The 23,291-nt window shown below is 37.2% G+C and overlaps 1 protein-coding gene across 1 annotated transcript; it reads right to left on the reverse strand.

The window, feature by feature from the left end:
• Positions 1-17,810: 17,810 nt before the first annotated feature.
• On the reverse strand, positions 17,811-23,015 carry gd (gastrulation-defective). The gene is made up of 5 exons (XM_067779223.1): positions 22,527-23,015; positions 22,286-22,436; positions 21,821-22,031; positions 18,521-19,171; positions 17,811-18,448 (listed from the first exon to the last, which is right to left on the reverse strand). The coding sequence occupies exons 1-5, from the start codon at positions 22,737-22,739 to the stop codon at positions 17,947-17,949; spliced, it is 1,728 nt and encodes a 575-aa protein (XP_067635324.1). The 5' UTR covers positions 22,740-23,015; the 3' UTR covers positions 17,811-17,946.
• Positions 23,016-23,291: the final 276 nt, after the last annotated feature.

The raw sequence follows: 23,291 nt of genomic DNA on the forward strand, positions 1-23,291 counted from the left end.
CGTGGGGCGACCCCGCTAAGGAATGCTTTTTTGTAATTGAATGAACTTTTTTCTTAAATTTTGATGTTGCGTTTGCGCGGGTATTCAACCCAGCACCCTCTGTGTGGTAGGCGGAGTACGCTACCACTACACCACGGCACCGCCAGAGTCTTGAACCAGCAAAAGCAATAAGTTAAGCTTAAATTCTGGTTAAATAATTATAAGATGAAAATAACAAGTGTTCACTTTGTTTTGGGAAAACCCTCATTTTTAAAAATATTGGTACTTCTTCTGTTTTTTTTTTTTCAAAAGGAATTTTTGTCCAGAAAAAAGATGTGGTGTGGCAACCGTGATCATGAAATAGTGACCAAGGCTGCCAAATTTCAGCGAAAAGTACGTAATTCTTTCTTCAAATACAGAATGGTAAATTTCGTCTGCTGATTTTACCCACAGCGAAACAAATGGAAATTGGAAATGAATATATAGCTAAACCAAAGAGGATAAATATAATAAGAGCCACCAGTCTGCTACGAGTGGCGAGTAACTCGCTGGAAATTTAAAAAAACGGATGCCTAATGTTTTCTAAGAGGGACATTTTTAATTGTCTCGCATTTATCCATGTCGTGTACGCACCTTATGCAAATGTGATTTTTGGAAAGAGAATGAATTAATTAATTAAATAGAGTCTGAAAAATAAACACAAATACCCCACGAAAATGTATAAAGATATTTATGCAAATCTCGCACAAAAAAACCTGCGATTTCGCTAACCAAAAACATAATGCAAAGTAACGAGTGACGTCTGTTATTATGTTTATCCTCTTTGGCTAAACTATTCATTTCATAAAATATTTCAACCGAAATATTATAAATTGCAGATCTTGGGAGGGGGCGATTAGGACGATCTTACAGATTATACATACATAAAAGCTAAAATTTTAAAAATTGTATATGTAAATAAAACAAACCTTTATAATTTTCATAAGTTCCAGATCACCACTGGTGTACACTCTCTTTGTGTGGCAGTCTTTTTGAGACCAAAAAAGTTCTCTATTGTGAATGATGAATCTCTGTAAATACCCAATGAAAAAGTCGATAGGTACGTTGTCCAGCGTTGCTTTACACACATACATTGCGGTTGAGATATATTCTGCCTTTGTTGTGTACTACATAAAAAAGTCAGTGTTATTTACATAAAAAGTACAAGAATGAATCTACATACATATGTGGGTAGGGTGTAAGTAAATGCGTTTATAATTTTCAATTGTGCTCATCCTGTGGTTCTTTTCACCAAGCCATCTGGGCATTCTCCCACTTTTAAGTATTTCATTATTTAAGTGTGCCAAAGTCAGACAGAGTGAATTTTTGTTTCATTTTACTAACCATCAACTTTTAATTGTTCAGTGGTTATTTCTAAGAAGTCAGCATGTCCTTTTTACAAGCAACTCTGAGTCTAACTAATTACTTTTTTAATATGTATTTGGAACTTTTTTAGTTAGCAATTTCACTTTAGTGGTCAGCCATTCAATTCAAATAAACTTGCTAAAAACGCACCCATAGATGTAACTGAAAGTGCAATATTCATATTTGTTTGTACTTAGTATTATGTGTGCATCTAAGTCAAAAACATTGCTGTTGAATATATTAGGACGTTTGTAAAAATTTTGTTTATTCGCGGAGCAACCGATTCAGAAATAAGTAGATCCTACAGGCTAACATATCAATGTGTTGTCTTGCAAGCAGACATTGTAACCGTAACAAAAGCAGCAAAAATTATGGTGGAGGTGCGCTTAAACTGCAGTCGCCTAAATATTTATATTGATTGTCAGGGTACCGTTAAAGCAATTATCTTACACCGAACTTCATCGAGAAGTGTTCTAGAGTGCAAACAAGTGTTAGAGAGAATCCGCTCGAGCCGTGGCGTACATCTTAACTGGGTTTGTGGTTATAAGGGGATAGAAGTAAAGGATTATGTCAATGAGTTGGCAAATGCAGAACTCGTTGAATATATGCATACAATCAAAACGCTCGGAAAAATAAGAGATAGAAGTAGCATATGATCAATCAGGCAGGAAATGCGTCGAAGGGTGCTGCAAAATTTCTAAGTATATGTGCAAATATTTCTACTCAAATTATAAAATCACTTTCAGGTACTCCAAACAAAACTATAAGTTGCATTCAGCACAATCAGTCTCTTTTAACGAACTCTTTAGACATGGCTGAGACTTTCGCGAAGCTTTGGTCTGATTACTCAGATGACAACAACTTTTAAGAAGCATTCAACCGTGAAAAAACACGTTGGCTCTCTGAAACGTATTCTCCATTTAGCCTTTCTCCGTCAGCACGGTATGTTGAAAACAAAATTGAATTATGTGAATTAGAATCAGCCCTGAAACATGCCAAAGGAAAATCTCCCGGTTCAGACCGCATCTCTTATGCAATGCTTCTGAATTTACCTGAGATAGCAAAGATAAAATTACTAAATTTTTATAATAAAGTCTATGATGAACGGTTATTTCCTCACGTCTGGCGTACAGCCACCGTCATTCCAATCCCTAAACCTAACAAGCCCCCCCACCTTACCACCTCCTACAGACCCATATCCCTCCTGTCCTGTTTAAGCAAAATCATAGAAAAAATAATTGCCAAGCGCTTGATGTGGTTCATCGAGAAAAACAACTCGATCAGCCACACGCAAACAGCTTTCAAAACAAAACATAGTACAATGGATTCACTAGTAAAAATCCAACACTTTGTGTCGGATTTTCTAAGTACCAAAAATCACGTCACCATTTTGGCGACAGACTTTGAGAAAGCTTTTGATCGCGTAGGCGTACATGCAGTATTAAGCCAACTTGCTGCATGGAAGATTGGTCAAAAAGCCTTTTCTTTTGTTAAGGCTTTCATGACACATCGACGCTTTCGTATTCGTATAAATAACAATTTATCTGATTTTCATAATATGCATAATGGCATTCCACAGGGCTCGCCCCTATCGGTCGTTTTGTTCATAATAGCTTTTGATAAATTAAATGATATATGTATGAATATTAAAAATATTAAATTAACTATGTACGCCGATGATGCTATAATCTACACAAATATAAAAAACCCCAACTTGTAAATAATAATTTTTGTGAAGTTCTTAATGAATTTAAAAAATGGGGGATCAAATCCGGCGCATCAATTTCGATATCTAAATGTAAATTACTACATATTTGTAAAAAGAATAATTGTACTTATCCTCAACTCATTTTTGATAATAAAAAATTGAAAACGTAAATTTTTTAAAAATTCTAGGAGTATATTTTGATAAGCGTTTTAGTTTTAACCATCAATGTAATTCTCTCAGAAAAAACCTTTTGTCGAGATTAAACATAATCAAATACCTTTCATGTAAAAAGTCATTTATTCACACTAATACATTGATAAATGTTACAAGAGCCTTAATGCTCTCTAAAATTGATTACGCCCTACCTATCTTTGGATGGTGTGCCAATACCAACATCAAGCAAATAGAAGCGCCATATCATACTGCAGTACGCCGAAGCATAAACGCCTTTCCAACAACACCAACTAAGTGTGTCCTAGCTGAAAGTGGCCTTCCATCAATAAAAGAAAGAATATATGAATCTACAATGCAGCTTATTCCAAAATTATTTAATTCTCCCAATAAAAATATACACCAAACCTTAGTTGCAGTATCAAGACACAAACGTTGTTTCAAACCTGGCTCCACTCTACGACGATGTGTGACATACGCGAAAGATCTCGGTATTTATCCTCCAAATAAATGCCATAAAATAAATAAGCAACCTGTGTGGCTACTAAATAAAACCTCCATTGATGTATCACTTCACTGTTTAAAAAAGGCAAGCACAAATAAAGTCGTATATCAACAAAGTTTCTTGGAAGCCATAAATAAATACAAATCCCTCAATTTCTCGCATATATTCACTGATGGTTCAAAGAAAAATAACACTTCCTTTGCGGTCACTACAGAAGACGGAAAAATTATCAGCGGAGGAATCCTTCCTTCATACTCCTCGGTATTCAATGCTGAATCATTTGCAGTCCTCAAAGCTATGGAACACGCAGTTATGAGTAAAGGGAAATTTGTCATTTGCACCGACAGAATTTCATGTCTACTAGCTGTAATTAATATCTACAATCTTTCCACAACTATTTTCGAAATTCGAGACTTATGTATTAAGTATAAAAACAAAATTTCTCTCCTTTGGGTACCTGGCCATGTTGGTATAACCGGCAATGAATATGCCGATAATACTGCTCGTTATTTCGAAGCAGCGCCAACATTTCAGTTCCATTCGCTCGATAAAAAGGATTTAACTAAACATATCAACAAACAAGTACTACTGAAAAAAGACATCGAGTGGCATAAAAAGACAGTGTAAAAAGACAGTGTACTCCAGTAGCATAACACGCCATCAATCAACCGTTTTCACCCGCTTAAGGCTAGGGCATACACTAATCACTCATGAACATTTATTATCCGGCACAGACGCAGCTTCCTGTCCATTTTGCTCCTGCATCGCCTCAGTAGAACACTTTCTTACCGGGTGTCCAATTTTAGAGGGACAACGGCAAAAACACTTTGGTTCTTCAAACCCTTATACTTTTCTAAACGACGCATCACACGCTAATGTAATCAAAATTTTCGATTTCGTATCAGAATGTAAACTTTTAAAATTCATATGAAACAGCTTTGATATATTCTAACATTAATATACATCTTTATGCACATACTAATTTACTATATACTTATCCAATAACATTATAACTTTATCTAGATATATAATTTTTTACTACTATTTTAAGTCGAGTCGATGGCCATAGCTGCTAGTACTCTATATATATTTAAGTTTTATATTTGTATATATTACTTAATAAATAATAATAATAATAATTTCTACTCAAAAGCGAGAATACTCTAGGATCATGATTAAGGGAGAGTAGAGTTTACGATTTCTCGAACATATTCGAGAAGAGATTTCTCGTGAGTCTCGCCTTCTCGCGAGATCCTCGAATCTCGAATTACTCGTTAGGCTCGCGAGATTCTCGAATCTAGAATTAAGGCTCTTAAGATTCTCGAATCTCGAATTACTCGTAAGGCTCGCGAGCTTCTCGACATTCAACTTAATCGATTCATTACTGTTTTATATAGAGCTTGCGATTTCTTCTGGAGCACAAGCCAAAATGTCCGCAAAACCACAAGTAAAAAACCCCGAAATGTATAGAATATTGCCAATGCAGCGACTGAATTGAAAGTCGAGAAAATCTCGAGTATTACGAGTAATTCGAGATTCGATAATCTCGCGAGCTTTACGAGTAATTCGAGATTCGAGAATCTCGCGAGAAGCAATATAATCAACAAAAAAGTAACAAGTAAAAAAAAAAACAAGTGTATAAATACTATCCATACAGGGATCACGTAAGAATGTCGAGAAGCTCGCGAGATTTACCAGGACTTCGAGACACGAGAATCTCGCGAGAAGTCGAGTTCTCGATTTCCCGGGTCTCGAAAATCTCGCTTGTGTTCGCGAAGAAATCGTGAGGGAGAGTACTTTCTGGCTGCACATACATACTTATAAATTAGGCATCGTCAGTAGAAACGTAGGAAACGTTTTGAGCAGGTTATATTTTCGTGCCGTGCGCTCACCAGTTTAAGGTTGCAGATATTAGGAGCGACATATTGGTCAGAACTCGATGCAGCAATTTAGCTGTGTCCTAGAATACTTCTAGTATTTGCCAAGAGGCAACATAAATAATGTAAGTTTTGGTATTCATAATTTTATTTCTCTGTTCGATTTATTATCGAATTATTATAAATTTCGTATCGAAGTTGTTGTTGTATTAAAAGTGCTTCGCCCCATTCAATGGACACAACCACTCACAAATTGTCATCAAAGTCCTCTAACGGGAGTCTAAGGAAACTGACTGTTTCAACAGGGGCAGACCATAGGGAGATAGGTGTTAGAGGCGTAGGTTCCATATTACAATTGAAACTATGGGTGGCGTTATGTGGGGGCACAGATTCTGGACAAGTAAGAGTTTAACCTACTACAACATTTACAACGAGGTTGGGTCAGGGCGACTCGTGTCTCACGTAGTCGTGTGATTTTTTCTTCTACAAGGGTGATATATTGCATATTAATAACGGGGTTCACCGGGCGCCTCCTGGCAAAGCCGTTTACCGGTTCTGTGTGGATTTTGCTTAGGGCCTGCTTTTGCTTGTCTGGATCAAATGGATGTATTGGCAGGTGCTGGATCTCTTCATAGTGCTTATGGAGATGTTCCCTCAATCCCCGTGGAGGCGGTGCTAGATCAAGCAGTTGTTTGCTAGGATGTCCTGGTTTCTGACAATTTAGCAAAACTGCTTGTTCAGCACTTCGTTGTACTTTTTAATATTGTGCTCTTTGGTCTCACTATGTAGGTTGTGTTCAGGCCTCTAGCGTTTTCCAGTGTGTATTTTTTAGACCGCGGGTTCGAATCGAGCTCAAGGCCTAACCATAATTATTTTGTCTTATTATTGTTATGATAAATTTTTTCTTGAATGAAAAGCTTGTTTAAATTACAAAGAAGAAAGAAAATATTTAGACAACTGCCAAAGCTTGTTGTATAGATCCATTTCGGGAACTGCTAAATTCCTTTATCGGAAACGTTTAGGCGCCGCTGCTATAACCATACCCGATATAAAATGAAACCGTCCACTATGCGCATATGCTTTTTATTTTTGCAGTAATAACAAATGTTAACCAGCTTCAGAGCTTTAATGTTATGATAGGCTCTTTTAGTTAAATCTGCTTTGCTGTAAAAAGTTTACGTTTGAAGCTTCATATTGAGCACGCGCATAACTGTAGCTTTTAAACAATTATTTTAAAATTATGGTGAATATCTTCATATTTATGCTTCCTTCATGTCCTTGCTTAACCAATAGTACGTACGTACAATTCTATTACGCCGTTGCTCTTAAAAGTTCTTACGTACTATAGGGTGAAAAAGAATCTGCAATAATAACTAAACTGTTACCCTGATAGATATTTCCTTCAAATGTCTATTGAACTATAAGGATTGTTGAGGAGTCATGGTCTGTCTTTTACCTTGAAGAACTTCAGTGCCGGCGGCCGACGTGGTGTGATGTGCTCTGCATACCACACTGAAGGTCCTAGGCTCAAGAACAAGGCAAATCAACTTCGAAAATTAAAAAAAAAAAAAAATTAGAAGAAAACGTTTTCTATCGGGGTTGCCACTCGGCAGTGATTTGGCAAACACTTCGATAGTAATTCTGCCATGGAAAGCTTCGCAGTGAAAACTCTTCTGCCTTGCAGATGTCGTTCGAAACCGGAGTAAAACATGTAGGTTTGAAGGAAAATTTAAAAAAAGGAGCACGATACAAATTGGAAGAGAAGCTCGGCCTAAAATCTCTTTGGAGGATATCAGGCCTTGTATTTATATTTATTTATTTACTTGACTGTCGAAGTGAATGAACTAATGAGTTGCAAAAGCTATACACAAAGATCTGGGGATCGACGATTATTCGATATAGGAGGAATTTTCAACACGCTTATACTGTTTAGCTTTATTTGAATGTTTTTTTGCCAATTTATAAATAAAAATGTTATGTTAACGCAGCGGTATCCGCCTTTGGAGGTGGTACTGATTTGTTCGTGTGTAATTGGTTGCCATTTCCTAGCAAAGCTATGCGGTCATTTCTTCTCTGGGATAAATGACGTCGTTAGCCAACATCACGGAAGGTATAGACTGCCCCCAGGTGTTTTCTTAACTTAGGAAGTTCTTCTACAACTTCTGTGCCAATTGTGCCGTATAGATTGACACAATATCTCGGCTGAAGCGCCGCCAATGTAAATTTAATTTTTACCATTGAAAAAAAAAAAAAAACATAAATCGACTGTTAAAATATTTTCTTCCATACCTCATAGGTATTTTCTTCTCTTTGATAACATCCATAATGCCGAACCAAATATCAAGACATATCATCAGAGAGAACATTTTTCGATTGCCCATTACAGAGAAACGCTTGTTGGAAGGAGAGTTTTGCATTAGATTCTGATTCTGCCATATTTGTTTCTCTAACTAAGATCACATTTCATAAGACCGTGAACCTGTCCTGATACATGGATCGACAGTATGAGCGGTGTTTAAAGCCTATAAAGCCTGAAAGGAATGTTATGGGCTACATTAGATTTATGTAGGTATATTGCAATGAATGGAAATGAAAAAAGCGGTTACGGACTTTCGCGGTAAGGGAAATATGAAGTTTTCATCGAAATAGGAAAAATAGGTGGAAGACGTCTTGACCCTCTTTGGTGTTGCCAAACGGCGTAACTTATCGCTACGAAACTACTCTCTGTAAGTTCCTCATCATACCTGGCTTCCTGGTTGGTTACGAATTATGAACACATAATACGGCATATCTGGACGAAGCTGCAGGCCTGTCAAAATACCGCAATACATCATTTACAAAGTGAGATGGGAATACTTCCCACAAAGAAGTGAAACGAAAATGCTGAACAAAAATAATAAATACTTTGTACGATTTACTTCCGAAGATATTAAGGCCGAGCTTCGCTTTCAATTTGCATTGCGCTCCTTTTTTAATTTTTCCTAAAAATCATTCAAGGTTCGAATCGAGCTCAAGGCCAGAACAATAATTTTTTTCTAATGATAATTATTGTTATTTTTTAATTTTTCTAAATTAGAAAAATTGTATTTTGTTTTTACTACTATTACTATTCCAAAAACAAAATACAATTTTTCTAATTTAGAAAAATTAAAAAATAACAATAATTATCATTAGAAAAAAAATTATTGTTCTGGCCTTGAGCTCGATTCGAACCTTGAATGATTTATCAATAGACCGATAAAAAAAAAACAAAAACAATTTTTAATAAACCATGAGCACTTCGGGATGTCAAACAAAGTAATTGACAATAAACAAAAATCCAGCATTATCAGTGATTTGCACTAGATGGCGCAACACTGAATAAATATAGTTGGTAAAAAGGAATAGAAGTAGCAAATTTGCCAGTCAAACAAACCACCGCTGTATAGCTAAATGGTTAGCGCAGCATGCCTAAAGCGTACTGATGATGAAGGCTTAGCACCCTTCGAAATGGATCTATCTGCGCAGCTATGGCAGATTGTCTGAAACATTTTCTACTTACTATTCCAAAAATAAAATACAATTTTTCTAATTTAGAAAAATTAAAAAATAACAATAATTATCATTAGAAAAAAAATTATTGTTCTGGCCTTGAGCTCGATTCGAACCTTGAATGATTTATCAATAGGCCGATAAAAAACAAAAACAATTGTTCCTAAAAATTGGTGGGGAACCAACATGTTTTATGCCGACTCCGAACGGCATCTGCAAGGCAAATGAGTTTTCACTGAGAAGCTTTTCATGGCAGAAATAGGCGGGCTTGCCAAATAACTGCCGAGAGAAGACCGCGCTTAGAAAACGTTCTACTTCTTGAATAAACTTGTTTCTAAAATTTTGATGTTGCTTTGCTCGTGGATGAACCCAACACTATAGGTTTGGTAGGCGGAGTTCACTACGATCACATCACGGCCGCCGCCGGTAGGCGGTTATGCTCCATTAAATTCAACTCTTTTTGCCTCGCTATGTAAGTGGTTTTCAAAGGTCTTACGAAGACATCCAGCGTCAGTTCTGTGCGCAGTATTTTCGTATGCTTGCAGCCCTTTCCAATGCTTTTAGGCCAGGCAATCAAACTGGAGACGCGGTGATCCCAATTAGCATGCAAAAGAAATAACTCGTGTGACTGGATACGCAACACCAAAGACGCATAGGCGACAAATAATGAAGATGATCACTTCGACAAGTTCGCTAATGGATGGAACGCGATGGTTTTAAATATTGTTGATAGTTTTTCTTTACAAATTTTGTGTTCTGCTTAAGTATCGTTGAGGCTGTGATAAACTAATCGAATGTCTGAGTCAGCTTATTTGGTGTGAATTTTCAGATGAGATGGCTAGGAAAAGCTCCGAAATGGACATAAGCGAGGCGGATAGCTCCTTACGGCCACAGCTGGGTTATCTCGTGAGGAAAATCGAGGGATATGGGATTGTGCCAATAGCCTTGCTGTGGTCCAACCGAAGTGATTGCGAGGTCGCCAGGCACTTATGGCCATATTTGGATAGGACAGAAACTAGTTTCCTTCTCAAGCTAAACAAATTTGAAATGAAAATAATCACAACAATCTGCCAGGATGAAGAGAAAGAAGAGTGGATTCATAATTTTTCTGCCGATGTCCAGCACTGCAAACAAGATGACTCAGATTTATGGGCGCACGGTTCTTCGACAGACTGGCAGAGGTTCCGATGAGTGATCTTTCACTTCTATTTAGGTTCATTCTTGACGACTACTAGGAAGTTATCTGGTTGGACGAGTGTGCCATCACCCGGCATTCTCTGTGGACACTAAAAAAAGACAAAAATTCTCCGAGTGGAAGGGTGGTAAATTACTACGCACGCCCTCTTAACATAACTCAACCTAACCTTCTAAATAATCAATAGTTCGATGGCATGTCCTGCGGGAATCCTAGCAAACGAAGAATCGTTAGCAAACCGTTTGATACCAAGTAGCTCATGACACTGAAATGACATTCGGAAATGAGCAAATAACCCACAAAATTACATTATGGCAATGAGCACGAACATAAATATGTACATTAAGCTGGGTCGATTTATTAACCTATATCGCGCCATCGATTTTTCGATATGTTTTGGGCTTAGGAAAAAAATGTTCCACTAAGCATACCAAAAAAAAAAATTTTCGAACCTGCAAAATTTGAGTTTTTTGACTTTTTTTCTTTTTTTCATGACCTACATAAAAAATTTTCTTTTGATTTTAAAATTTTCATGTATACCCTGTCCGAGTCAAAATTGTCCGCTAAAAGCTTTGGCGATAACAGTTTTTTGAAATAAAAATATTTTTTGGGTTTTGAGGAGTGTTTTGGTGAAAAATTTTATTTTTTCGCCATTTTTTTTTAAGGGTTTCTTCAGAAACGTGCAAAAGTGTTGCCGATGAAAACGAATTTGTCTCATAGTTCCTATCCCACTTAAAATTATGCGATAAAAACGTTGGCCTTAACAGTTAAAAAAAAAAAAATTTTTTTTGGTTTTTGGGACTTGTTTTGGTCGAAATCGATTTTTTTTTTTTATTTTCAAGGCTCCAAATCATTTTTTATGTATATGTTTGCGTTAGACCCACCAATAAGTATACCAAAATGATCAGGGGACGAGCTAAAGGCGGTGACACAATGGCATTTTTCATATAGATGCGTTTAATACAAGCTTTGGCATTCCCATTACATCGCCACAATCAACCAAGATGTTGCGTTTGTAAATATGAAGGAACTTCAGACTTGGCAATTGAAGTTTATTACGCCTTGCCCATTCACATACAAAATTTCGCGAAGCACTGTTGTAAACAATCTCCCTATACAACAAAAATACTTGCTAACATATTTTGTGTCTTATTCGATTGTTATATTGCAGTTTTCAATTGCTTCTTATGATTTGCTTGCAACAAAATTTGGGAGATGGCTACTTTTCAATATCAGACGGCGCCAGTGTCGCTCATTCTACCGTTCTCCATAAAAATACATGCAATCTACTCATAATGCATAAGCATGTGTAAAGCTCATCTATATGAAAACTTGCTTATTTGTCGGACCTGTAAATTGATTTAGCCATGTCCGTCTGTCCGTCCGTCCGTACGTCCATCTGTCCGTTTGTTTGAACGCGGAATCGACCGGATCGGACCACTATAGCATATACCTCCCATACAATCGATTGTTCAATAAGAGGGTTTTCGCCATTTCTGCCCCATTTCTGCCTCATTTTAACAGCTAGCAACATCAAATTTTACCACAAGCTTACGTATTGGGCATAGATGGTTTTCTGAAAAAATCATCAAGATTGGACATATTTATAAATTTCGACCAAAACAAGTCCCAAAAACCAAAAAAAAAAGAATTTTTTTTAAAAAGCTGTTAATGCCAACGTTTTTATCGCATAATTTTAAGTGGGATAGGAACTATGAGACAAATTCGTTTTCATCGGCAACACTTTTGCACGTTTCTGAAGAAACCCTTAAAAAAATGGCAAAAAAATTAATTTTTTCACCAAAACACTCCTCAAAACCCAAAAAATATTTTTTTTTGCAAAAAACTGTTATCGCCAAAGTTTTTAGCGAACAATTTTGAGTCGGACAGGGTATACGTGAAAATTTGAAAATCAAATGAAAAATTTTTAAATAGGTCATGAAAAAAACCTTAAAAATCAAAGAAAAAAAAATCAAAATACTCAAATTTTGCAGGCTCGAAAATTATTTTTTTGGGTATGCTTAGTGGAACTTTTTTTCCTGAGCCCAAAACCTATCGAAAAATCGATGGCGCGATATGGGTTAACTTTCTTCCATGCAAATCAACCCAGCTTAATGTACATACATATATGTATATAAATGTATCAACGATTCAGTTTAATTGTCATACACATGTAAAATAAAAGACATGTGTCGTTGGCGAAAGGAGTGAGTATGAGTCTGCTATGAGATAACTTGTGACAGAATTTTTATACCCAGTTGTACTTGTACACATGGTATTATAACTTTGATTGGATAACGTTGTTTGTACAGGAATCGAGATAGATATAGAGTTCGATATATCAAAATCATCAGTATCGAAAAAAAATTTGATAAAGCCAAGTCCGTCCGTCCGTCCGTCTGTCCGTTAACACGATAACTTGAGTAAATAGATGAGATATTTTCACCAAATTTGGTACACGAGCTTATCTGGACCAAGAACATTGGTGGTATTCAATGGTATTGAAAATGAGCGACATCGGATGATAACCACGCTCACTTTTTATATATATAACATTTTGGAAAACACAAAAAACCTGATTATCTATATATATAAAATAGGATGTATGTATGTATGTATGTTTGTATGTTTGTATGAGGCTTATGGACTCCGAAACTACCACGCCGATTTTATTCAAATTTTCAGGATAACTTAGTAGGAACCCGGAGAGTGTTTGTGAAAGGTTTTTTTCCGGGAAGTGGACCAGGGACCGATTTATTCTAAACTATCGTATATATGGCTCGATTTGCCTGAAATTTGGTATGTACGTAGCGTTATATCTAGAATAAAATTTCGGATAATTTTTCTTCCGGGAAGTGGACCAGGATACATATTGGTGACTAGGGTCTCGAGATATAGGCCAAAACGTGGATCAGGCTGATAAATATGCATGCGAAGCCGAAATAAAGACATGAATTAATAATACCCACATACCTATTTACATACGTCCTATGCGATTTGCCTGAAACTTGGTATATAAATTTGCCTACATTAGTATTTACGATGCTTTTTCCGGGAAGTAGACCAGAGACGGACTGGGACTGGGATTAGGACTGGACCTGAGACTGAGATTCGGAGTGGGACTGGAACAAAATACATACCACCCTCTGGGACTGGCAATAAGATATGAAGAAGAATGAGAAAAACTTGAGAGAAGAGAAAAGAGAGAAGGAGAAGGAGACTGAGAAAGAGATAGAATGAGACGAAGATGGAGATAGATGATGCGAAAAATACGGAGGGAGGAGTGAATACAAAGATTAGGAAAAAGTGTAGAGGGGCGAGGGCAGAGTTAGATGCAAAAAGCTTATTAAAATGTATGCAGATATACCAAATTTAGGGCAGAACAACGTCTGTCGGGTTTGCTAGTTTAATAAATAATACACCCATAATGTTGAAATTTGACGTGTGGACTGATATTGAGACTCTTGATAAAAATAAAAAAAAAATTTAAGTGGCGTGGCACCGCCCACTTGTGATAAAATCAAGTTTACAACTACTATTAATCATAAATCAAAAATCGTTAAACCTATCGTAACAAAATTCGGCAGAGAGGTTGCCTTTACTATGAGGAATGCTTTGAAGAAAAATTAACGAAATCGGTTAAGGACCATTTTTATATAAAAGATAAAAGATTTTTAAAAGGGTCGTGGGAAAATAAAATATGCTATATCTTTGCAAAAAAGAGCTTTATATCAATGGTATTTCATTTCGCAAGTGTATTTATAATAATAAATAGGAAAAACTTCAAATTTTAAAAAATGAGCGTGACTAGGCAATTTCCTATGTTTCGGGAGCCATAACTCCAAGAAAAATTAGTTCAGAATAGAACCATATGTATATGTATTGTTGCGCAGCCTTGTAACACTATTAAGCACACAAAACAAACAACAGCAGCATTTCAAGTATACAGCTGGGTATGTAATGTTCGATTTCACCCGAACTTAGACTTCCTTACTTATTTTTAACTGATATAGCTGGGGAAATACTGACGCCATATAAACGAACAGATGAAGATATTGATATACAATTACGTTAAACCTGAGGGTTTTGAGGAGTCTTATCGATATTAGTGGTCCTTCGCAGGATATTGATTTGGTACGTTACAAAAACCAGCACCACTTAGGGAATGACTTGATATAACCACGTGGAGTCTTAGTCATTCCACACTTTCCATTCGTGAGCAACAAGCCTTCCTCAGCTTTTAATGTCAGATGACCATCGAAACTCTTTGAAGGCAGAAGCATTTCCATTTGTTATGCCAGAAAATATTTTAATAGCTCATCTGTCTACTTTACTTTCTCAGTGATAAATTTATATTTCCAAATGCTTTCTCAGTGCGATCGTGCAGTGTGACTTATTTCCTAAGGTTTTTTTGAAACTGTCAGTTTGCAACTAAATAGGTTTCGGGAATGATAGGTTGCTATAAGGGGTCCGCAAATAATTGTTATTCCACAAAATTCAAACTCCAAGCACCGTTCTACGTCTCGATTGTATATTTTTGAGGTCATGCGAGAACTAGAACATATTTTTTTAAATCATTTTTGGATCGTTCGGGGATAATTTTGGAATTATTACGACACTTTTTTGTAGTAATCATTCCGCGACTATTTTGAACAGTTCGGGATGATTTTGGATTTTTTCGGAATTTTTAAGTTACTATTAGGCGGCCGCCGTGGTGTGGTGATAGGGTACCCCGCCTACCACACCGAGGGTCCTGGGTTGAACTCCCAGGCAAAGTAACACCAAATTAAAAAAAAAAAATGTCTATTAGAAAAACCAAGAACTGATTTGGCAAACACCCCGAGTATATTTCTGTCATGATAAGCTACTCAGTCAAAATTCATCACGATGCAAATTGGAGGAGAAGCTCGGCCTGAAATCTCTTCGAGGTTTCCGCGCCCTGCAGTTATTCATTTATTTTATATCGAGATGATTTTGAAAAGGCGTCTGGGAACATTTCGGGACTATTTGGAGATGTTATGGAATCATCTTGGAATCATTCCGGTACCATTTTAAGATAAGTTTAGATATGTTATCAAAAAAAATATCGATATGTTTTCGAAATCGAAGTTTTTTCGGTTCTTTGGACAACAAGTGGATTTAATTCGATAAAAAATCCATATTTTTTCAATAACAGGTCGATATTTTTTCGATATCAAGTCAATATTTGTTCGATAAATATAATATATACATAACTTTTCGATAAAAGCCGGTATTCTTTTAATAACAAATCGATATATTTTCGATAACTTTTCGATATTAAACCAGGAGGTCATAGATAAAGTTTGCTAACGATAACAAATTTAAAATTCTTATATAACAAACCGCTTACTCATCTGTACCTCCAGAAATGAGTAAATCCTACAAGCTACCAATGTCTTTCAGGCGGATATTGTAGCTTTGAAGAAAGCAGCAGAAGTAGAGGTAGCATGCTTAAGCTGCAGTCGTATCAGTGCATACATATATTGATAGTCAGGCAGCGATCAAAGACATAATCTTCATCAAGAAGTGCCCTGGATTGCAAAGAATCATTGGCAATTCTTTCCCTGCATCTAAACTAGCTTTCCGGTCATAACCGAATAGAATGTAACAAAAAAGCCGATAAGTTGGCAAGGGAGCATCTTGCCTCCGATGAAGCGACGGTAGACGTCCCAATCCGTTGGGGAAAAATAAAAAAAAAAAAGACAGAAGTATGCAACTATGATCTATAAAGCAGGAAAGGCGTTGACAGAAGGGCGTTACCTCTAAAAAGCGAATACTTCAGGCTCAAGATGAATATATTAAGTGGACACATGTAAAGTGACAGATGTAAGAAGTGCGAGCTGCAGTAAGAAACGGTTGAGCACGTTCTGTGTAAGTGTACTGCGCTTGCGATGTTAAAGCATCAGCTACTAGGTGCGGCAGAATTGTCAGATCGGGGGGCAGTAATTAAGTTAGGTCCTATAAAACTTTAAGTTTTTGCCAAGAGGACAGAGTTATTCCATAACATAAGTAAGACCATTCCGTTTTGTCGTGAAACAAATTTCGGTAACACAGTGGACATATTCAGCCTATGTTAGGTTTTTATTGACCGGCCAGTTCAACCTAACCTAACATATTGTTACGAATATTAGCAACACTAAGGGTTACTGCCATCTCTAGGCCGATGCTAAGCAGTGACGTGAATTCACAATAATAATTCAATCATTATGTCTACACATACGCGTGCACGCGGCGGAGGAGCAACGCACAAGCACATGCAGATATCTTATCTGAAATGCTCCTAAAGGTATGCAATTGTGATTGTGGAAGTGTCGCTCACACACATACAAGCGCATGGGGTATGAGAGAAGCTATAAAAATTGTACATCTGTAGTTGTAGCTGAGAAATGTATAACTAACTAGTAAGTTCTGGAAATAGAAAAGCCTAGAAATATGCAACGGGTAGGTCGGACAGTATAAAAAGGCGACAATAGTAGAGGCGAAAAATCAGTTTCATTTGAGCTATCAATCAGTTTGGTTATTAAGCAAGCTATTTGTTGCAAAGTATAAGTGTTATTGTGAAGTACTTTAATAAAGGCCATTTTTCCATTATTCAATATTGGAGTTATTTATTCAACAGTTTAGCGATACGAACGCTGGCAGAAGATTGCAAATAACGGGAATTGCAGTAAATTATTCACAATATATGTATATTATTATACTTTGTGAATTCCATTAATATTTTTGTATGCTAATGCACTTTTCCCCAAAAATGAACTTCGATTTTTATGCTATTTATTACGGTGAGCAATTTTTGATTAAGATGGAATATCGGGTTTTATTGCTTATTCGGTATCAAAACCACATTTGTTAACCGTTTTTAAATAAACTTTCTTCATAGTGGCAGGTCGGATATTTTGACCCGGCTTTAACTCGAGCTTTAGGTAATTTTTTGTTCAGTAATAATTATAGAAGTTTGGAAATTCTAATAATTAAAAGTCTAGAAAATTGTTGTGTAATACACACAAAGAAATTACCACTTTTTAAGAGTGACATGTGAGCCCACGAAATCACCCGCCTATGTAAATGTATGACTTAACATTCAAGTTTAGGACGAACTGTAAATATCTTTTTAAAATTTCTGTACCATATGTTTACGTGAGAAACTATGATCCAAATAATACCCTAACGTAACTTTTATATTTTACAAGGAAGAGGTCGAAGCGGATTTTAGCTTTTAACGGGTGGGACAAATTCATTGGAAGTACATAATGTGCGCATAAATTTCAACTGATTGCTTAGCTGCAAACATCTAGAGGATTGGTGTACCTGCTTCATGTTTTCCATGCCTTAAATGACAATCGCTTATTCAAGTTTTTGTTTTTATCTTTGATCCCTTTTTTGACGGAATCACCCTTAAGTCAATACAGTAGTCAAAAATTATATTCCTCGATAAACAGATAATTTATTTAATATTATTAATAAATAAAATATAACTCAAATAACATTTTCGACTAGGTTCTCTTCTTCCACACCCACCCTTCCGTTTTCTGCATCTCATCAGCTCCGCCAGCCACTAAATGATGAATGCTATAATCCAGTCCAGAAATTTTGCCACATCTGCATAAATGACATATTGATTACTAATACATTTCTTCTGCTTAGAAGGCAGCGTGGCTGAGAGAGTTCCACGCAATATCCATTGCTTATTTCGCAGCAACAACAATCCAGCGCCTGAATTGCCAGTGCAAGGACCATTTAGCATTGTTTTTCCAGTTGATTTTAAAGTCAAACGATCACGTGGTGGATTAGCGGATAACATCATGCCAGCACAAAAAGTACGATTAGAGGTAAGACTATGCAGTTGTGGATTTGCGGCAAAGCACACTTCGTTCGAAACAATTGGTGCATTGATGAGGCGTGGCCCTGCCGCAGTAGTGAATCTATGCGCTGCCATAAAACTTTGGCTGTTTGCATGCGAAAGATCCCATCCAACAATAAAGCCACGTTCGCCGACTACATATTCGAGTTGAGTATCACCACTCCATAAACAGGCGGGACGTATGTACGAGTTAAAGCTATGAACAGAACAAGACATCAAATACATATTTCAATTTGCACAATTCTTTTAAAATATTCCGCTTACTTACCGTATTTGATGTTTCAACACCACTATCGCTATGTCAGCATCGTAGGTGCCAAGCAACGCATCGTAGTCAGGATGTATGAAAATGTCATTGACCGGCGCTGCCACCGAGTGTTCCTCATTCCAATTTCGTAAATTATGTCGTCCCAGAAAAGCCAGTACATCGTTAGCTGTGTAGTGTTGTTTGTGCATGTGAAAACAATGTGCCGAACTTATTATTACACGTGTGGACACCAAAGTGCCAGCACACTGATAAGCCAGTGATGTCATATTGTTCACGTATATAGCGGCCAACCACGGCCATGAGCCACGCGTAAGCGTGCTTACTGGTAAGGAGTTCGCTGAGTTTTTCAAGTCAATGAAATGTGTGCTATTTTGGGTATTTGATAAGAGCACAGATTGCTTGTCAATGAATGTAAGCGGTGGTGGGCTAGCGGTGCGTTGACTGTCGCTGTCATTGATTTTGGTGCGTGTGTCGCCTGCGGATGAGGCGAATATATGGATTTTGCCATCTGCTGTATGTTCTCTACTATGTAGCTCTGATGCTTTGGCATTTGTTGGCACTGAAGCGGTTAGCTGTGACGATGATTTTCGTGAACGTAGGTGTTTGTCTATTTTGCCGCAAATGTCCTGTAGCGCTTGAGGTTTGTGTTTACTGAAATTTAGTTTGAGTAGTCATGAGCAAATATTGTATGAATGTTGCATCTGTATGCATATGTACTAAGGATGAAGATTTTCGGGATCTGAAAGTTCAATTACGGGATCCCGAGATTGTCCCGAACTTTGGCCTGTATGGATTTGATTACGGTTTTTGAAAAAAATTGCAACACATTGATGAGTTAGCCAAACTCAGTAAATTCAATAGACAACTTCTCAGAAGCAAAACAAGACTTCCGCCACCGTGGTGTGCTGGTAGCGTGCTCCGCCTATCACAACGTATGCCCTGGGTTCACACCCCGAGCAACATCAAAATTTTAGAAATAATTTTTTTCAATTAGAAGACAATTTTTTTAAGCGGGGTCGCCCCTCGGCAGTGTTTGGCAAGCGCTCCGGGTATATTTCTGCCTTAAAAATCTCTCAGTGAAAACTCGTATGCCCTGCAGATGCCGTTCGGAGTAGGCATAAAACATGTAGGTCCTGTCCGGCCAATTTGTAGGGAAAATGAAGAGGAGATCGACGCAAATTGGAAGAGAAACTCGGCCTTAGATATCTTCGGAGGTTATCGCGCCTTACATTTATATTTTTTTTTTTAAACAAGATTTCCAAACACTCAAAATTATTTTTGAAGTGTAGGCGTGGTTCTTTCAGGTACAATAACGATCTTAAAAGAAAAAGGTCCAAGAAGTCACACGACCTCAGATGTTCCTAAAAACGTGCTTTTTGCACTTTTTGGTTTAAATATGTCAAAAATTTGAAGTACTGGGACATCTTCGACTCCAAATTTCGGTTCAAAATCTTCGAGGAAGTATAGTTGGCCGTTTTCACAGGTTTCGAAAATCCGAACAACTTTGGAAAATCTGACTTCAAATATAGGTTCTGTGCAATAAAATCCTTAAGAAGCCATTTCCAAACTTTTGCTACAGATTTTTATTTTTTGTTTCACAGTGTAATGCTTATTTTGCTTTTTAAATTGGGATATTTGTGGAACAAATTTTATATTATTTAAATGTATATTAAAATTCTATCTTCTAAAACTCCTGAATTTAGGGACTTGAAAAAAAACCGAGATCCCGGTATCGTCAACCCTAATATGTGAATGTGTACTTATGAGTGGATGGGACAAATTTGTGAAAGTTATAAATCCAAACTTTTCAAATTGCATGGTACCATTTGTCACTTCTATAGAACCTAGGGGTGTATAACTAGACTATCACAATAGACTTTCAGTTCTACCAAGGTTGTCTACGATCAGGTATTCATTTCTCTAAAACTACTCGCAATATGAAAAAACTTTAATGGCATCCCAGCTAGGATAGATTGGGCCCATGCATATTTAGCTGCTGTTCGACCCCACTCTTCCCCTACGTCACAAATAGTGACACTTAATTGCTTACATCCGTAAAAGAGCTTGACGCAGAACGTAAACCCTTCCGGGGTCGTGAGACCCATACTAACATAGAGAGCTATACCATGGTGGCCCACTATGGACAAACAGTACAACATTAAAAAGATGAATAGAGTGCAGCGGGCGTCCCTCGGAGTAGTAACAGGTGCGCAAGGTCTGAATTTACTCAGACACCCAAGCAGCGCTCATGGCGCTTAACTTCTTCGAGCAGCTAGAAAATGTCGCTTCTACCCGCATTTAACTTCGCCATTATATGGGTACCAGGTCACAGGAGCATCGAGGGCACCACGAAGGCAAACGAACTTGCAATCACGGCACACTAGCCGCTTGGCCTGCATACTGAGAGAATGGAGATCCCTTTTAATAGCATTTACAGGAGTTGCGGGGAGTAGAGCAGCAAAAAAACAGTCGCGCACTACCGGAGCGAATGAGTAGCTCTAGCAGCCACTAGGTGTCTAACTATTTGCAGCTACTAAGTGTCTTAACTTAAGGAATTAACTACATGTAAGAGACATCAGCACGAACGGAGTGCCGACTAGCCATACTAAAACACTAAACTAGCAGCAATTGGCTCCAGAAGAAATGTGCATTAAAATGGCGCTTCGTACTTGGTATCGGATATATGGTATACGCACGGTGCATTAAAATGGCGCCACGCACTATACTTGGGATTTTTAGTATCCGGGCAGCACAGCAACCAACCAACCAACAACGGCTGGCTGACAAAATAATTTATATCGCGTCGTATAAAATAATCCGAATGGGTAACAGCGACCGCCGTGGTGTGGGGGTAGCGTCCTGGGTTCAAGCCATGGGGAAAGTAACATCAAAAATTTCGAAACACGCTTTTTCAATTAGAAAAAAGTTTTTCTAAGCGGGGACGCCCCTCGGCAGTGACACTCCGAGTTTACTTCTGTCATGAAAAGCTACTCAGTGACAACACTGCCGTTCGGAGTCGATGTAAAACATGTAGGTCCCGGTCCCGTCTATCCAATTTGGATGAAAAAAACTAAAAGGAGTATGACGCAAATTTGAAGAGAAGCTCAGCCTAAAATCTCTTCGGAGATTATCGCACCTTGAATAAATTATTTCTTTTTTTTTTTAGTTGGTATGTAATAGCATGCCCATTTCCACCTTACTTTCCATTGGGCCACTCTAATAGATCTGCTCTGTATTCATATCTCACACAGACCTTAATAGATATTTTAAAATATTCTTAACTAGTTTCTTTCAACTTACATTTCCACTTTTCTAACTGGCATTTGCACTGCAGTAAATTTTGTATCGATCGACGACGAAAAGTCGGTTTCACCAACATCCTCACCACCAGCTTTTAGTGTAGCGGGAAATGATGTGTGTTCCGGAAGTATGCCTGACGGCTCATCATCATCGATGAATGTAAATTTTCTAGTATGTTCCAGCTGAATTTGTGTCAAGAATATGCCTTGATCTGTAAGTAACAATACATTTGCATGAGACGAGTGAAATGGAAGACAACTCAATTAGCATTGTAGATTGCCTAGCAACTGGTGTATACATTTTCAATTAACATATGTATGTATGAACTGTAGTGTATTAGGTTGAACTGGCAAGTTCGTGAGGACCTCAAATAGATTGAATAATTCCATATTGTTAACTGTAGTATTTAGTTATGAAAGTTTGTAGTCTACACTTTTATGTTAAAGGTAACATTGTCGTACTTGCCTGCTTGACCCACACAAATAATTCCGTTGTTGGCAGTCACTTGCAGCAATTTGGGTGGAAAATGAGTTTTAGGGAATTTGATTTTGTAGACGACCGGTGCATCAATTTGTATTTGACCACGCGATAATAATTCAATTTCACCAAGATAATTCTGTGAATATAGTTTGCATACTAAATTATATTATTAAGTTTATATTTACTAAATATTATAAAAAAAAATTGGTTTGTAGTTGACACTCACCGTCGTAGGTTTGCCGCGCATGGAGAGCGTAACTTTGATTTGTAGTGCTACGCTAGGATTTGGATTACGTACGGATAGCAAACCGAACCAGTCAGTGCCGTCGAAACGATACTGAAACACCTTCGGACAAGGACTTATGGGTATGCCTTGTGTGAAAATACGATTAATATGCTGCAATATAATAATGATTGCGGTGGTGATGTGAAAGTGCATTGCGAAATAATTGCGATGTATTTATTTATTAAATCTATTTTTAAGCAAATTAAAATAAGAAAAGTGCATTCTGAAATTTGTATTGTTATTGTATTTTAACACGCATAAATTTAACAAAAAAATTTTAGCCCTTCCGGCATTCCTATTTTGCTCTTGTGTTATTTATTCACAATTTTTTCATTGATTTGTATTTTTGCACATCTTTCTAATTTTGACACTTGCATTTATTCTTAAATAACTGCACAAAGAATTATTATTTCATCCTCACTTAATGCGTTTCTCTCTTTCAAATATTGAAATGTTACTAAGACGAAGGCAATTCTTTGCAGAACTTAGAGCCAGTGCATTTTTGGGCTGATCATTGTTGTTATTGCACTAGTGCAACAAGTGCAAGCATTTTTCTCACAATGAATGGATTTGTATACAATTGTTGTACTTTCGTATGCGCGTATTAGGGATGCTGCGAATTGAATTGAAATTAACGATTGCGAAAGCGGTATTTTTTGAGTTACCATACGAGTAGTCCATGAAAAACTTGAACATTTGGAGGCG

This window comes from Eurosta solidaginis, chromosome 4, assembly GCF_040869045.1.
Source record: "Eurosta solidaginis isolate ZX-2024a chromosome 4, ASM4086904v1, whole genome shotgun sequence".
Taxonomy (NCBI): domain Eukaryota; kingdom Metazoa; phylum Arthropoda; class Insecta; order Diptera; family Tephritidae; genus Eurosta; species Eurosta solidaginis.